The sequence below is a fragment of the Chaetodon auriga genome, chromosome 14 (assembly GCF_051107435.1).
Source record: "Chaetodon auriga isolate fChaAug3 chromosome 14, fChaAug3.hap1, whole genome shotgun sequence".
NCBI lineage: Eukaryota > Metazoa > Chordata > Actinopteri > Chaetodontiformes > Chaetodontidae > Chaetodon > Chaetodon auriga.
Window position 1 is genome coordinate 16,062,039 of NC_135087.1, and position 18,270 is coordinate 16,080,308.

An 18,270-nucleotide genomic window follows, 5' to 3' on the forward strand; every position below is an offset into this window, starting at 1 on the left:
TTCACTAGTTGTGATTAGAGGTTAGCATGAACAAATTATTCAGAAATTCCTTAAATTCCTTTGTCAGACCTAAATGAGATTTTCTGGTCTTGAATAGAAGGAATTAATGGTTCTTGGGAGAGTTAATAACCACAGCCTGTGTGGACAGATTCTCTCTTTAAACCTTCATTATATAAATGGACACTGCCTCCTACTGGTAATAAAATGACAGTGCATCTAATCTAAACCGTTGCTGAGTCCAAGACAAACTTCTCTAAATTAATACCAGATGAAGGGGCAGGTTTTTTTGGTCTGCTTTTTTGTTGTTTTTTGACTTCAGCTGTACTTAAGTCAAGACTCAATAAAAAAATGTCCCAACAGTGTTTGGGATGACATACATCAACTGTGGTTCTTGAGTACTTCAGAATTTTAGTATTGTACCTCCATGAGGGTTTAGGGACTTACAAGAGACAGATCAATAAAATAGAAGCGACAGATACTGAAATATCCTGGCTTTCAGTTTCTAGTATGGCTCAAGCTACAAAAACACTGGATCCTACATTTCCCATAATGCAATTCCACAGCCTTTCATTACATCTTCAGTGTGTAAAGCAGGCTTTCTGGGTCTCACCCTGATGACTAATCCTGCTTGGAAAGTGAATGAACTGGACTGTGTAAAACCTGTACAAACAAAACAAACTCACAGTCAAAGCTGACGGGTTGTTTTGAAATATGTAGACAAACGGTCGGAGTAACAGCAACAAGCAGACAAAAGTGAATTTGCAAGAAAAAAATGTTTATTCCTTGTAAACCTCACAGAGCGAGAGCACAGCCAAGGTCAGACCTGGGGAGAAACAGAGCAGTGACTGTGGGCATAGAAAACAAAAAACAAACAAAACACTTCTCTATAATTTCAACAATCAGTTGACCAAACAACTGACTAAACTGTAATTTGCACAACATTTTTTTTTCCAGGAGCCAATGACAGCAATCTGAGCGAGAGAGAAAAAAAAAAAAAAAAAAAAAGCTTCTCCATTTACAGTAAGTGAAAACCACACGCAAACAATGACCATTTCAGATGATGGTGAAACCACATCAGACTCGAGCGATTTTCTCCCTGCAGGAAAATAACAATAATACTAGAAACAGGAGTGAGGAAAACTGCTTTCAACAGCCACTTGTCCAAAACAATTGCAAATACTGTAACATTCACAAAGACTTTTCTAGTCCCTTCACTTTTAACTACACGGCCTACTACGAACAGGTGACCACTTCCTCTACCTGCTTAACAGAAACTTCCATTAAGAGATATTCAGCTGCATATTTGACAAACATGTCAGCCAATGTATTTGCAGCACACTCTTACACATTACTAGAGAAACAAGCATTTCAGTCTTGGCACTCGAACTGGAGTGGAGGATTAATTAAATAAAATTATTGAACTGCTATATTTAAGTTGGCATTTCCACAGCTTTGTTTACATTGCACAGCCTGTCTTAACAGTTTTCCCTTTCACACAGCATGTGTTTTACTATGCTGCAACTTTAAATTGGAAACCAAAAAGAAACGAGAGGGCGGCTGCTAAACAGAGGGATTTGGGTTTTAACAGCAGTAGAGATGAGCTTTTGTGAGTGGACATGTCGAGCGACCTGTGTGCAGTAGACTGTGGAGGCTAACATCATGTCAACATCCTGACAGTGGGTAAATAGGAGTAATATAAAAAGTCTTACATTTGGTGCTGTTCAGTGTATCTGCTGAATGCCACTAACCCTAACGTAAGGGACAAAGCTGTCCTCGAGTGGACACAATGGATGAGCTTCCCCACCAGGTGGGAAATCAGTAGGGAGTCCAAAAACCAAATCAGCCTCCAGAGGAAGCTTTGTCCCATGCCACTCGACAAACTCAAACTCTTATCCTTTCCAGCTTAGCCAGATGCTTCAGCACTAAATCAGAGGGGCTGGGCCAAATCTCATTATCAAACTCACTCTATGTCCTCAACTCAAGGCACTGTGATCATGACAACTGATGAAAGACTATGCAGAGCGTTGAGAAGCCAGCACACTTGCACACACAGACTTCTTCTCTTACTGCACTCTTTCTTCAATTCAAAAACTTAACAGGAGCTGCTTGGGTTCGCTTAATTTGAAGGTCTATGTTTTTGCTTCCAACACAAGATCATTTTCCAACTTGTTGCAATCAACACTTCCAGCCTGTTGAAATCAACACTTGAATCATAAAGAGTGAACAAATAGAACCACACAATACACTTTAAAAACTATTTACCACCAAAATCCAAAGCGGCCGAGAGCAGGGTTGATTTGGTGCCTTAAAAAATAAATTAAACAGAACGGGGGCAAGAGTCTGTGCCAACTTTGCACTACATTCCTCTGGTTGTACAGATGTTGCCATACTATGTTGGGAGAAAACGATCCGTCAAAGAGACTGTGGTACAAGTAAGGCTGTATGATAAAGGAGAACTCTGTTTTTCAATTTTTAGGAGGGAAAAAAAAAAAAAAAAAAAAAAAAAAAAATCAACCTAAAATAATAAAGCAGCTATTCCCCAGGACCAGAGAGCAGGGAACTGGTTGCAGATGGTTGCAGTGTTGGTGGGAGAGGGAGAGCAACGCCCTTGAGATGACGATACATACCCGATTCTGTGAGGTTTCACTAGACAAGAAAGAGAGAAAAAAAAACTGGGACTTTCTAGTTGACATGTGATGTCCGTTTTAAGTTTTTTTTGTCTTTTGTTTTACCTACAACAAATACAGTCACACAATACAACATCCTTCTGACCTGGCGAGGAGAAAAATAAAAACCCAAGAAAAACAACGTTCTCAGCCGCAGACATGCCGAGCAGATTGGAAGGTGTTGGGCCTGCAGGAAGAAAAGAAAAGAAAAAAAAAAAGAAAAAGAAAAAAAAAAGATGGGAGGATGGAGGAGTGGGGGGGGGCAAGGGCGGGACGAAGCGTTCACTTTTTGAGTGGCTGGTAAACAGAGGCGTTGGGGTCTAGGCCGGAGGGATTGGTGTCCATGAACTTGGAGGAGTAGTGGGGGGCCACAGGGGTCATGCTGCTGGTGTCGGCTGTGTAGGAGATGCTGGGCATGACGGCCATTACTTCGGCTATCTTCTGCTTCAGATCTTTGATCTCCTGGTCCTTCTGCAGGATCTGACCTGAAGAAAGACGACAAACACAAGGTCACTTTGAGAATGTGGTTCAGGGTTGGCTATCGTTATTCCAATATGGCAAATAAATAAAGAAATAATATATCAGGCCGACCTTGTGCAATCTCCAGCTGCCTCTTAGCGTCTCCCAGCGCAGAGAAGAGGTCCAGTTTGATCCTGGTCTCTGCGCTCAGGCTGTTCTCCAGGTGCTGGGTCTTGTCCTGCATCGCTGACAGCGCTGACATCAGCACCTCTGTGTCTTTTTCATTCTCCTTATATTTATGAAGCTCCTGAGAGATGCAGGAGGAGACACACAGTTAGGGTGAGGTCAGGCAGTTACTGTGTACGACTGCATGGTCTGTGTTCGGCTGATATTTGCTCCTGTAACATTTTTAGCTCGCTAGATGGAAGTGGCAAGGCGCAGAAGTATTAAAGCACAATAATATTGGAAAAACCGAGATCATTCATGTCTGTACTTTATGGTGACAATTCTTATAAATATTTAAATTAATAATACCTGAACTTTCAATTCAAGCTCTCTGATCTGGTCCTCCTTTAGCTTGATGTCCATTGTTAGTTTCTTACACTCTGTTTCTAATTCAGTGATCCGCCGCCGCAGCGTGTCTGTGCACTCCCCTCTGAACAAACGGAGGCAAAAAAATGTGATGAATTTATACCAACGCTAATAATAAATCAGGATTTGCAAAGATAACACAGAAACTACATTTCCAGTGTCAGAAGTGCAGCTACCTGGATGCTGCCGCCAGTGCTACTGCTCTGGCTGCTGTGGCCTCCTCTAACTTCTTTCGTTTCTTTTCGTCTGCTAGTTGTTTCTCTGCAGCGGCTCGGGCCTCCTGCTCTGCTTTGAGCCTCTTCTCCAGTTGGCCCACTGCCTGTTTATCCTTTTGCTTTGCCTGCACAGCATTATGGAGCCTACAAGTGCACACACATATCATAGAACAGAACATGAACAGACAGGAGATCCGACATTAGTTTGTGAATGTTTTGATGTGATGATTTTTCTGCTGCCGACTGCTCTTTTCAGACAGTGTTAAATTATACTGACGCATGACAATGAACACCCCAATGCCCCAATTAGTAATGATCCAAGACCGAAAGGATCACTAGCATGACCTTGCTTTGATCTGGAGAGTAGTAGCCTCACTCACTTGTTCTGCAGCAGCTCGTTCTCCTGCCGCAGTTGGCCCAGCTCAGTGCGTATAGAGCGCTCAGCGCTGCCCAGCGAGCCAATCTGGCTGCGCAGGTCCTGTTCAACCTGCCTGCTGGCCTGCAGGTCTGCCTTCAACTTCTTAACATCCTGCTCCAATCTGTCCCAGGTGGGAGAGTGAACAGAAAAGAGACACATTCGCATGTTGGTTATATGACATTTAGCATACTTTCATAAAAATTAATAAAAAGTGCTTCGGCACATTCAAAATAATGTTATACCTTAGTATCAACACATGTATGTAGTTATGAGTCCAGACATAGTTAATACAACCCCGATTCCAAAAAAGTTTGGACGTGTAAAACATCAATAAAACAGAATGTGATAACTCACTAATGCTTTTCGACATATACTCAATTGAAAAATGTACAAAGACAACATATTTAATGTTTCACCTCATCAACTTCATTGATTTTTGTAAGTATCTGCTTATTCTGAATTTGTTGACAGCAACGTGTTTCTAACAAGTTGGGACAGGAGCAACTAAAGAATGGGAAAGTTGTGGAATGCTCCAAAAGCATCTGTTTGGAACATTCCACAGGTAAACAGGTTCATGAGAGGCCCAGTCGTTCACAACCAAGGATGGGGCGAGGTTCACCACTTTGAAAAACACATGGTTGTATAAAGCAGGGCACATCCAGTCTGAAGTATTATCAAATTCAGAAAATGTGTGCATCTAACATCACTCGCCGATGGAAGAGGCCCTGGACGTCCTGAGGGTGATGGTCGATCACTCTGACCCTTGGACACATTTTGCTGAGGACCCTTGCTCTACCTCATGTTATGAATCAGCCAAAATACGTTATGAAATATTATTTTCAATTTTAAAATAAACTTACTACTGGTCAATAAATTGTTAGTGACCTTGAATATTCAGTGTAGCTGGAGATCATTCACTGTCTGTATAAAGGATATTACTGCATGGGCTCAGGAATAATGATGATGGTAAACACAGTTTATTTGCAGAGACTGAATTCTGTTTTTCTTATTTTAATTTATTGCAGCCAAGGCACTTTCATATTCAATCTTTGCAGACTATAAATAAACACTACCCTCAGTCTTAAATGAGTCACATACACAGTGTCACCACGAAAACTACACTTTTACTTTGTGTTTCTGAGTAATGCAAAAAAAATTATGATGTTCTTCATCCTTACAGGAACTGAAAGTAGGTGAAGAAAGCTTCATAATCATGTCTATGTCCTACTCAGAGGAGAGAATGTTATCAGTTCTGGTTTAGTTTCAGCATAACTTCTGAGAAAGTCTAAGATTTATGATGCAGAACGTGATGTTACGGTAAATCTATATTGGTTTATTTGCTGTCATATGTGGCAGTCACCAAGAAAAATCTGCAACAGCAATCCAGATATCCAGATTGCAGAGAGTAAATCACTGACAGTTAAACAGAAAACACAAAGGCAGGCACTAAAACAATGACAGGCATTGCACATTATGTCTGTTTTCTTTGTAAATTTAAATAATCTGCCTTGACTCCCTTACAAAACACCATTATCTGCTTTTAAATCATCATTCCACCGTGTTGTGTGCCAAAGACTGTAAACTTATCAAGAGTGAAATGACATTTTTCACCCTCAGTCCAATTAAACTGCACCAGCAAGAGACGCTCTTAATGACCATCTGTTTGCAATCAGTGGTTTTGCAGCTAAGAATGTCACAAGCTGATCAGAAAAGGGAGCCGATTCAGGCTTTTTTTTTTTCTCTTTTTTTTCTGTTTATGCTATAAAAAGCACAATCAATTTTTGATCCTCCGTTCGTTTGCTCCAGGTGCACCAGCTGTCCAAAAGTAACTGATGCACTACATAAAAACACTGGAACCACTTACTTTTGTGAGCGAAGCATAAAATAAACAAACCATAAAATAAACAGCAGTCTGCCACAGAGTTCCAGTGAATTCCATGCCAGCGTGAAGCAGCAAGTGATGCAAAAAGCAAACTAAAAAACATATACCATGCTTTGAGAAGTACTGCTACTAAATGAAAGGTCTTGAACATAAATCCACATCCTGTTCAAACCTTTCTGTCACATCAGATCCACACTGATACTCCTCTGCTGACCATAGATATTAGACAAACTACCACACACTACAAAATATTCCAGGAAACCATCAGAAGTCAGCAGTGATGCAGGCTTTATTTTCCTGAGAAAGAGATATTCTGCTGTAAGACACTTGGACTACTTGACAAAGGCTTCTTAAAATAGCTGATTTCATAATATGGGACCACAAGGTTTCTGTGAGTATCGTTCATTTGTTAGCATAGCATGGCACAGTGTGGTATAGACTGAATGAGCATGTCTGTGTCTGAGCATGTGCTTCTTACCTAACAAGTGCTTCTGGTTTGCTCAGCTGGTTGTTGGGGATACAGTTGTCTGTGGGATCCCTGTGGGAGCCACCTGACGTCCCCTTCCCCACTGCTAACTTGTGCTTCTTCTCATTCTTCCCCGTGGAAGAGGAGGATGATGGCGCAGAGGATGGCACGCTGCCGTTGGTAGCGCTATGGCCGCGGGGCGAGGAATTGAGCGTCGCGGCATTGCTGCTAGCATTTTTGTAGTTTTTGGAGGAGGAGGATGATGAGGACGAGCAGGAGGAATTGTTGTCCTCTTTAAGCAACAGGTTCTCTGTGCTGCCCAGCTCTGTGGTCAGTCTCTTGTTGTTCATATGGTTCTCCATATACTCCATCTCCTGGAGTTTAGAGTCCACTGATGATGGCAGGATACTGTTGCTGTTGTGCTGCTTTTTAGCCTCCCCGCCGCCCCGTCCCTCTTTCCCTTTTTCTCTATACTCTAACTCCGGCAGTGGTGCCGATGTCTTTTTATTGGCTGGGGCGCCATTCTGTGACACTGGAGGTGTGTCCACTTCAGATATTCCTTTTGCTGCTGCTGCTGTATGAATAAAGAGGGAGATGAAACACATGAAATACAGTATATATGACAACTGCCATGACACTAAGAGAGTCTCCTGAAGCTCTCCAGCCTCTCTTGACCAGTGCAATTCTCCATATCTTATATCTGAAACAGGACTTTATGTAACCAGTATGGACACTGACAGAGGATTCACATTTGCTCCTGAAGTGTTACTTGTGTGAAATGGCCAGACTTTGCCTACAACTGCACAACATAACCACAAAGCTGTGCTGTATTTGTGATCATCATCATCATCATCATCATCATCATCATCAGTGATCATTTTCTTTTTCTTATTGGTTTGCTCATCAAAAATCCTTTGCTAGTCACAATTTTGATTTTTAACCATTTTTTTGCTCTGTGGGAAAATTAGAGCTCCTTTCAAATCTCGGCCTAATCACAGCCAACGACCAGAACCTCCTGTGATCATTATGTGCTTGGTGTGTTTGTTTAAACTATGAGGCAGGTGCACCTGAAACCCCAGACTTTGAATAGAGAGAAATGCTGCACATGCTACTAACCTAGCTGGCTTGTTTGACAAAACACATTCATGACAAAGCAACAGGAACTTGACAAAAGCCTGGATGTGATTAAAAAGACAGTTCTGTTTCTAGAGTTCATGTTTATAGTCAGCATCCATTAAATCATATGAACAAAAACGGTCCACTGAAAACTGTCTCTCAACACAAAGCCAGACAAGTTCGAAACAAAGGTACAGATGATTATAATTTTTACAAAGACATTACTCAAACACATACTCATCTGTATTATCAGGCTTCACAGGACCAAACCACTCCTGTATCATGACAGGCATTAGTGACGTTTTTTAGAACCTTCTGGTCACCAACAACCATCTTTGTCAACAATCTTGACTGACTGACGCAAGAATGACAGATCTTTCAACTACCCAATCCATAGATGTGTCATCAGTGACCCAGGTAGTGAGCTCACTAACCAAATAGTAAATGGACAAGATAACACTATATGTCTACTGAGACGTCTAATCAAATATGTGATTTTATTGTTCAGTCCTAGTAGATGGGTAAGATTTCCTGAACCTGGTGCTTCATGTGTGCATACAGTCTACAGTGCATGTGTGTTTGAATCTTACCTTCTTCTGCTTCTCGCTCTTGCCTCTGAAGCATCTGTTGCTCTGGAGGCAGAGCCTGCTGCAGGAGCTGCATGTAAAACTCATTCTCCTTCTGCACCTCCTTTTGCTTCCGGAGGCGCATCTTATAGCTTACATAGCTCTTGAAGCCGAAGCCCAGTGTGACCACTGGGTAGCCAATGCTACAGAAGTGGACACAAGAAGTACACTCATAATTCCACTCTTTGGTCATAGATCACCAAGTATCACTAAGTGAGACAACACACTGATATAATCAAGAAAACACTGCTACAAAAATGCACTTAAGATATTAATATCATATAATTCTAACACCTTTCAGGATTTTTCATAAATGTGCAGACTGCATGCTTATATGTCTCTTCATTAAAGGAGTCCTGGAAACCTCTGTCCTGTTTCTTTTGTTTTGGTTTTTTCTTCCCCTAAACACAGGACCTTGTACCAAATATACAGCTGTCAGTCAGGATGTGGTGCAATCATAACTGAAAGTCAGATTCCCTGTGTTCATATGCCTTGCAACCTGGAACACTGCATTACGACATCCTTTTGATAACAGCATTAGATCTTCCCACCATGAGCTTGATGTCAGAGGGAAATGACCCCCATGTGAACATGGTCTAGTTAAAAGAGAATGTTGGCTCACCAGTGTGCAGCAAAAGGACGACACAGGTCCACGTGGAAGTTCTTCAGGTCTTTGAATCTGATGGCTGCCTCTATGTACACAAAGAGTATCCATAGGGACACGGTGGGCAGACAGACACCTCTCTCTGAAAAACAAAGAAATAAAAGGTTCTTACATAAAGGCATCAAACCCTAAACACATCATTATGAGTGAACAGACAGGGTGGTCAGGATACAGACATCACCCATTGTCTCCTTGGCTGTAATAAACTCAGACACTTTCACCACCAGGCTGTGGAGCGTTAAGAGATATTAATACTCCTGTGACTTCCTATGGATGTGAATGTCACTGGTGAGTAAAGTTGGAGGGCTCAGAAAGCAACTGGGGACCACTCTGTGTTTCTCCCTCCCCCAACTGGCACTTGGATTTCAATCTGACACCTGGCCTTTGGTCAACACAGGGGGGGATACCGCTAAATCAGACTGACAACCTATCTGCAGAGTGCAGCTCACTTACATACATCACGCAATATTCTAAGAAGTACTCCAACAATTTGTAAATAAGGTAACACAATGTGACTGGGTATTGCACAATGCTTTTCACACCTGCTTTTCCCCGAAGCACTAAGTGGAAGAACAACACAAAACAGTGCAATTTCTAAGAGTTATTTATGTTATTAGCTCATCGTGTAAATACACAGGAAGCCTCTTTCTTCCTTGCTTGCTTCGTTGTTTGCATTGTTAAAGAGAATTAATGTGGAGACAAAGGTCATAAGCACAATGAAGCTTTTGTTCCTCATTCACAGTTTGAGCCATTTGCAAAACATTAGTCAAGTTAATCACTGGTACTTCTCATATGCTGTATTCCTGCTAAATAATATCAAGACATCAATACACTGGATGACTTTACCTGTGTGCCAAACATACTGCACCCACACATAGGTACTGGCAGCGAAGAATAGCCATTGCACTGGGATGAAGAGGAGGCAAATGATGTCCGAGGTAAACGCAACACACACAAAGAATACTGAGAAAGCCTGTTGAGGAGAGGAGAGCAGGTTATGATTAACCAGCAACATCTGCAGTAGAGATGTAGATTGTTTGTCCCCGTTACTATTTCATGGTCAAAACTTGAACCATTAAAATAAAAATAAAAAATGGAAATTGTTTCCAGCCTTAAACTGCTGGACACCTGTTCATTGAAGAGTTGGTTGCCAAATCTTAATGTGATCCTGGGTATTAAATTACACATTTCATTAATGAAAAATTACACCACACAAATGGTATAACAACGAATGGTTACACAAATATGACATTTTTGGTTCTCTCTTTCTGCATTTCTGTGAGACACAGACATGTCAACAAACACACACCTACACAATGCATTTCAATAAGATCAAGCTGCCTGCCTTCAACAATGGACCCATGGCAAAATAAACTGATTCGTTATCATGTGATGGAGACCACAGGAAGACTAATGACTTATGAGCCTGCTAAGATCCGTGGTTTGTCCATTGTGACAAAAAAGATTTCAAATCCGGCGAAACAGCAAAAAATGTAGAGGTGAAAACAACTGGTTGTTTTTTAGAGTGTAGTAGAACTCATCGGAAACGAACCGAAACTTCAGATTTGTTGAGGATGTTCCTACATTCATAATCTTATCATAACTACTGGACAACAGCAGCAGCATCCTCTGCCTCTGATATTTATCAGCCCTGCTCACCTCCCAGGTTCTCAAGAAGTTTCTGCTCCTTTTGTTTGGGGTTTGGCTGTCTCAGAATCAATGTTAACATCTTGGGGGATATTTTATGATTGTGAAGAGATACCATCTGATTATGTTTACATGAACACAAGAATGAAAAACAATATACTGTATTAAGTTGTTCATATTTAGGCTGAGGCATCTGAACTGACAGCGCAGTGATACGGCAGTCTTGTCTCACTGTGTGCAGTTGTCGACATTTTACAAATAACCTTTAACTGTTCAGTTGTGGCAAATTACTTACAATAATCTGACTTTCTTTCTTTTTATTGTCTTTGGATTACTGCGGATACAAATACACACCACAACGTGTACAGAGCTTTTCTTTCATTGCACCACACTGCTGTCTAAGCAGTAATGGATCTTCTTTTTCATGCACATCTCTCTTTTACAAACTTTGTTAGAACCCCACTTAATCTTATACATACATGTCCAACAAGTTACATTTCACCAACAGGAATCTATCTTGTCTCATCTTGGTAGCGTTAACTCTTGTTCACATGATATTTAAGAAAACAAGTTACTGAAGGAAGGCAATAATAACCTAGTTACTTAATTTTATGCTGTGACTGTGACAGCAGCACTATGATGCTGAAGACCTTCAAAATTCATTTTATTAATAGGAAAATCAGAACAGGATTATAATCCAAGTCCTAACTTGCTTATTTTACTAGAGCACCTAAAAGTTGTGTTGAACAAAAGATAGAAAAGACAGCTATCTCTAAGACCTTGCTCTGTCTCCTGCTTTCTGACAGCACAGTAAATATCAGGACATAGCCACTCACCAGCCCCTGGTATCTAAAGGAGTCGTACACACTCCGGATGAAGAGCCAGAATGGCCAGAGGTATTCAAACCTGAACTCCAGAACAAAGTCTGCCAGTAGCACAAGTGCCCACACCACCAGGAACTTCAGGTACAGGAAGGTACTAAAAAATTAGAAGAAAAATTGGATGTTATGAGATGTTTTGGAAAAACCAACACACCACAACAGCACAACTGTTTTTTATGTTGATTTGTGTAAACAAGAATGGTACTCTTTTTTACCCTCACATGTCAATGCGTAAGGCACATCATCACTGAGTATATCTTCTTTATTGTGAGTGTGTGTGTGTGTGTGTGTGTGTGTGTGTGTAGGGATGAATTAAGTGTAAGATGTATGTCTGTAGTCTATAGCTACAGATGAAATGCCTTTATGCACTGCACTTATTCCAAGCTGCTTATGTTAGAAAACGCAAATGGTTGAACACTGTATGGAGTAAGTATAGAGAAATTTAAGAGACTGCTGAAGCCTTTCTTTATAAGGTCTATGTCTGTACTTTGGTGTGTTCTTCCGTGGTGCTGCTTTGAGCAAGACAACAGTGCCAAACTACAGTATATTCTGTTTTGGAGGTTATGCAGAAACACAGAATGCTGTGATCTGTTGCTGGTTCTTTCTTAGAGCCACAATTCTTGTCAGTTTAATTAGATAGATAGATTTGATTGCTGTTGACATTTTTGTTGACGAGCACTGAAACCCATCAAGTGACAGAGTAGGGGTGTTCTTTGAAATCAAAACATGACTGTTTAGTGATGGGGCCACCCGTTTTAGAATTCAAAAACTGTCCCACATCTCTAGGTCTAGATGCCACGTGTGTAACGAGTGGCCTTTAACGTTTGGTTCATCAGATATATAGGAAGTCAAAGAGAGGTAGGACCTGTCAGGTACGGCTGGGAAGGACAACTAAGCAAAATGAAGTTATCCAAACTTAATTGTGCACAACAAGCTTTTCAAAAGTAAGACAGACTGACTGCAGTCTTGTCTACTCATGTCTACAATTGATGTTAACCTCCACGATTACTGGATATATAAGGAATATGTGGAGAAGTTGGCATTGAGCAGACAAAGCTGCTTTGGTGCTAGCTAACACAAGTTACCTTAGCTAACAGTGAAGCGGCTCATTTTGACGCGGCTAGCAGATGACAACTGACGTGGGCAAAAGGTAGATATTCGGGGTTGCTTCACTAGTATCCAGAAATCCTACACAACTTATTGCAAACAGTAACACTGCTGTGAAAGAGACCTTGTGACATGGTTCAAAACAGGCTCTTTCGGGGCCTAGCGCTACAGCTAGCTTAACAGCTAACGTTACTTGCTAATGTACAACGAATACACAGCACTAGCATACACTACGCTATCACTAGCAGCTAGCTAGGTTAATAAGCTAGCTAGCGTTGGCAGTTCATTGACATCAATGGTAACATTCGGGAAGTTTCACGTTCTGTAGCTATCAAGCCGCAAATATGTCCATTCAGAGCCCCCCATCATTGTCGTGAGGAAGACCCTTTCGTCAGTCTCCATAGAAGTTACCTGCCGTATATACCCTCAGTGATTCGGTTCCGTTTTAACGGCCGTCGGAGTTTGCTGCAGTCCGCATTGCGCCGCTTCATCCTCCTCCCCTTGGCTTTGGCCTTCGAGTAACGACTGTAATCTTATCCAGTTTTCTTGTGTATACGGACAAAGATAATAAATGAAGTGCCTGTGGTATATGTCGCTGTTATTATTTTTCCCCAGTGGAAACAAAGAAATAAATAAAGGACTCTATTCGGGAACCTCCTCTTTTTCTGTTAGCGCAGACTCAATAAGTCCAAACCGCGCTGCCTCTTACGTCCACTTGTCAGACAGGTGGTATAACCAATCAATCTATCCGCCGTGGCCCCTCTCTTTGACGGATACAGAGATGAGCCATTTATGTCCCACCGTCGCCGGTCACTCGCTTCTCCTCCGTCAAAGACAACTGGGTACATAGAGAAGGCGAGGGACGCTGTGTGTGGAGGGTCTTGTTGTTACACCAATCAGATTTTTGTGGACAAATTGGGCATCGCTAATTGACCAATGAACCGATCACGGAGGCGGGTTTTTTGTCTTCGAGTTTTTTTTCTCCTTTGGTTTATTATGAGCAGATAATATGCAGTCTTCGGGACAGAATTCCCTTTGTGCCCGATACAAAACATCCATTTCAACATGAGGAGGTTATTTTTATCAGGGTCTTTGTGTGTGGATCATGGTCAGACCTGCCCCTAGGCCTTGTGTGCCATCTATGTTTTGTTATCTGGTTAAAATTTGACGTTTGACTAAAAAGAGTGGGTTGCAGTTACGGAATAAACTGCCATTTCAGCACGTTATCATTTTTGAAATAATACATTTTATATGCATTTCACCCATAAAATCATAATCTCAGTGCGTTTGTCCACACTGAGATTTTACATCTGTGTAGACAAACAAGATAACATTACAATACATCAAATACAAAGCAGTGTGTCAAAAGAGAAACATGAACACACGTCTACAATGATGGCAATGGCACCAGGAGTTTCTAATGCATTAGCTATATGTTAGCAAACACGCAAACTGCTGCCAAGTTTCCACCATCATCAGTGAGTCCAGATATAACCACCAAGCCCTCTTCTCCACTCCTCAAGTCCAATGTTGATGTCCTCTCCATCTTAATAATGCTACTTATTCCTTCAATTTGCAGACAAAATCACGTGTATTCATGAATCACTGTGCCCTGTGCCTGACCCAGCAGTGCCTATTCCTGCTCCTCTCTTCTCCATCCCTCTTGATCTCTTCAACCTCCACCAACGCTGCCTGTCCACTGCTCACTCCAGCTGCACCCTCCTTCATCTCTTGATCCATCCTACCTCAACCAAGACTGGCCAATCTCCGATCACCCCTTCCTCTCAAAAACCAAGGTATACCTTGTTGCTACACACGACTCCGAACTCCGAATTCAAAATGTCAGAGGTTAACTAACTATCATTCAACGCCATAACTCAGGAACAGAAGGGGAGATTGTGACCATATTTCACATCTGGTCAGATGATGAATTGGTGACACTAATCTTGGGTGCTCACCTTGAAACTGTGCTGACTGTTTATATCTTCTGTGCCGCCAGTTTGAAACTGTTAGTGACAATAACTAATGTCATTTTTTAGCATAACTATGAAAGACAGAACTTCAGTTTGGCTGAGGCCAGGCCATTTCTCAGGATTTGCAATTTTCAGAAGTTTTTTAATACAGAGAACTCAGTGGATGATATATTCCTACAAAGAACAACTCAGAGAAATCAACCACCCAGTCAGTTTTAGACATTTTTGGATTATACAATTTATATATAATAATATTATCCATTCAGGACAGATAATGCACAATGCTGATAGAAATGTCCTTTATCATTGTCTTTAGGACTCTAACAAAAACGCATATAAATAAATATATATAAATAAAAGAATAGAGAAATGTGCAAAGACACAAGTCTGCAAATCTATGTAATGACGTCTTTTGACAGTTTTTTTTTTTTTTTTTTGACAGTTTTTAGGATGTCAATTAGCCCCATCATTCATTTTATACAGGCCAGTGACACTGTATTTTGTATGTGTGAGTCTGGCAGTTAGTGTGTGGGGGGGTAGGGCAGAGTAGGCAGAGAGGTCCAGCAGCTGATAAAAACAAAACTAAGTGCGTGGAGTTGCGCCTTATTCAAAGGGTCGGGGCTACATATGCGTCAGTTGGAAGAGAGGTGCAGGCAAGATCTCCAATGGCTCCTCTGTATGCACCAAGTCTGCGCTCCCGACTGGCACCTTTGCTGCTTTTTCTGCAGATAGGGTTCATTGTCATATTTGCTTTTTACACTGAGATCGAAAGCCATGTTAAAGTAGATCGGACTACCTTCAGCAACCTTTACGCAGGTGAGTAGTGAGTTTGGGTCGGGGGGGAGGGCAAGGGGAGTTGAAGGAAGACATTTCATGCTTACATTTTGAGATACTTCATATATGTTCTTCAAAAAGTTTAAACAAAGCTATACATGTTCTAGAACCCAGGAGTATTGGGAGGGGCTGCAGTTATAACTGTTAAATATTGATAAGCAATACTGGTCTGTCAGCTGAACCCCTGCAGAAGGGACTGTATTGAACTGGGCTGTGATTCAGAATAAGTTTTTTAAAGCCTACTTCTTCTTTTCTCTTGCAGAGTTCCAGGATGTGAATGTGATGGTGGTTCTAGGATTTGGTTTCTTATGTACTTTTCTAGTGCGCTATGGTTTCAGTGGCTCTGGGTTCAATCTCCTTGTGGCAGTCATTGCCACCCAGTGGGGCATCATACTCAATGGAATTGAGTCCTGGTATTACAGAGGAAAGATCAGGATCGATTTTAAAAGGTAGGTCATCAGCTGAGGCAGTCATTTTGACACATTTTAAATTTAATGACACACATCTGTTTGACAAAATCTTCTCTACTGAACCAATTTGTCCTTATACAGTATCTCTAGCCAAATGCTCCTTAATTAAACAGATGTATTAAACAGCATCAACAAATGTAATGTACAAATTCCACAGCTGTGATTTATAAGTCAATTCTTATAATGTTTTATTATAGCTTAGTAGTTGCAGAGATGTGTGCAGCCTCTGCCCTCATAGCGATGGGAGCCATGCTGGGGAAGACCAACCCTGTCCACCTCATCATCATCGCGCTGCTGGAGGTGTCAGGTTTTGTCCTGAATCAATGGCTCCTCCAGACTCTGCTCAAGGTAAGCAGCTTTTAAGTATTTCACCCTTACATCACTTCTTCAGGCCAAGCACATCTATATTATGCATAAGAAGAAGATGCTATTTGCGCCTAACAGTGTTTTCTGGCTCTAGGTTCGGCTTCTGAACAGCATCATGCTGCTTCACATCTTTGGGGCCTTCTTTGGTATCATGCTGACCTGGAACCTGCATCGGAATGGATCCAAGCAGCGATTTGAAAAAGAGAAATTTGACAGCAAATCAGGATTATTTTCCATGTTAGGTAGGTCGTGCGTTTTTTTTGGTGTTACTGCCATAGATTTTGTAGGAGGGGTCAGCAAGTGGGATGTCAGTCCTTCAGCTGGAGATTTAAATTCAAAGCGAGCATAAGCAAAGCAGACCCTGAATCGAAATCCTGTGTTCTCCGTTCTCCAGGGACTGTGTTTCTCTGGATGTTTTGGCCGAGTTTTAATTCAGTCCTTGTGGACGATCATTCTCTTGGGAGGAAGTTGGGGGCCGTGTGCAGCACCTACCTGGCCCTGGCTGTCAGTGCTGTAACAGCAGCTGCTGTGTCTGTGCTCTCCAATCCCAAGGGAAAATTCAACCTGGTAAGATTTGACACTACAGCCCCTCAAAAAATGTTAGGGATCAGTACTCCTAATATCAGTGAAATGTGATTCACAATGAGGAATGTATCTTCACTCCTCTGTCAGATCCATATGCAGTCATGCATCCTTGCTGGTGGTGTTGCTGTTGGGGTTTCTATGTCAGCGGTCCATCTGCCATGGGAAGCCATGACAATTGGATTCATTGCTGCTGTTGTATCAACCATTGGATTCCGATACCTCAAGGTTCTCATCAGCACATGGACACACACCCCTTGATTAAATAATCTCCATCACAACACCTCATGAGCTCTTATTTTTTCCACAGGTCCACATGCAGCTTGCATTTCAGTGCCATGACACCTGTGCTGTCCTGAGCACACATGGGCTCCCCGGTCTGCTTGGATGGCTTGCACAACTCTTTCTACAGATTAGAGACAGTGATGATCACACAGTGTAAGGATGAAACTGTCGTACGACACGATACACACACACTCACTCAGATGCATATACACACGCATGCATGCACACAGAAAAAGTGTGACACTGGGTGAAATTAGTCCTGTATTTTGTAGGGCAATCCGGTTTGCTGTATTTCACATTTCTGCTCTCCTCATCACCATCGCTTTAAGTCTGTGCATGGGAATTATTACAGGTAAGTCCTCTCCCTCGTAAGGTTTCCATTATCAACAGCATTTTGGATTATTCTATAGCAGCAGAATGCTATTATGAGTGAAATTTGACACAACATAAATATTTTTCAATATTCTGGGTGATCACAGGTGTATATCAATACTGTTGTACTGTAAGCTTTCCTAATGACTTTTTATTTAATTATTAAAAAGGGCTCCTACTCAAGTGGAACTTCTGGAGACCACCCCAAGACAAGAAATGTTTTGATGATCAGGCTTTCTGGGAGGTAAGCAATCATGTCTAGCTGAAGAGATTTCTACATTTACACTGAACAGATGTCATCAGTTCTGCTGATATATAGGGATAATTCACAGTAACGCACTTGACATAATATTATATTGGTGTGCTATGTCGTAACAAGGTATATTCAGAAGACCACATATGTTCATGTTTTGCAGTTCCCCCATCTTGCAGTGCGCAAGTAAGAATATGGAGAAGTAGACCAAGTCTGGAAGTACAAACTACGTTTGCTGTTCATTCAGGTTAATGTATATAATTTCATACAACTATTTAGCTTTGTATAAAGTGCATGGTAGATGTTTTATGTGTGCAAGACTGGGACAAGGGAAAAAAAAAAAAAAAAAAAAAATCAAGGTTGCACTACGAGAGCAGGAATGTGAGAATGAGCATGA

The 18,270-nt window shown here is 41.5% G+C and overlaps 2 protein-coding genes across 3 annotated transcripts; one reads left to right on the top strand and one right to left on the bottom strand.

The window, feature by feature from the left end:
* Positions 1-754: 754 nt before the first annotated feature.
* maco1b (macoilin 1b) lies at positions 755-13,417 on the bottom strand. Of its 2 annotated transcripts, none has more exons than XM_076748355.1 (11): positions 13,150-13,417; positions 11,587-11,728; positions 9,950-10,076; positions 9,062-9,185; positions 8,404-8,582; positions 6,710-7,271; positions 4,312-4,470; positions 3,893-4,075; positions 3,660-3,780; positions 3,258-3,432; positions 755-3,151 (listed from the first exon to the last, which is right to left on the bottom strand). In XM_076748355.1, the coding sequence occupies exons 1-11, from the start codon at positions 13,227-13,229 to the stop codon at positions 2,949-2,951; spliced, it is 2,055 nt and encodes a 684-aa protein (XP_076604470.1). In that variant the 5' UTR covers positions 13,230-13,417; the 3' UTR covers positions 755-2,948. The 2 variants fall into 2 exon arrangements, with proteins under 2 accessions (XP_076604470.1, XP_076604471.1); XM_076748356.1 differs by having other exon boundaries at positions 6,710-7,268; positions 13,150-13,414.
* A 1,959-nt stretch (positions 13,418-15,376) lies between these two features.
* On the top strand, positions 15,377-18,215 carry rhd (Rh blood group, D antigen). The gene is made up of 10 exons (XM_076748358.1): positions 15,377-15,527; positions 15,808-15,994; positions 16,213-16,363; positions 16,476-16,623; positions 16,776-16,948; positions 17,054-17,191; positions 17,274-17,401; positions 17,521-17,600; positions 17,791-17,864; positions 18,037-18,215. The coding sequence occupies exons 1-10, from the start codon at positions 15,377-15,379 to the stop codon at positions 18,061-18,063; spliced, it is 1,257 nt and encodes a 418-aa protein (XP_076604473.1). The 3' UTR covers positions 18,064-18,215.
* The last annotated feature ends 55 nt before the right edge of the window (positions 18,216-18,270 follow it).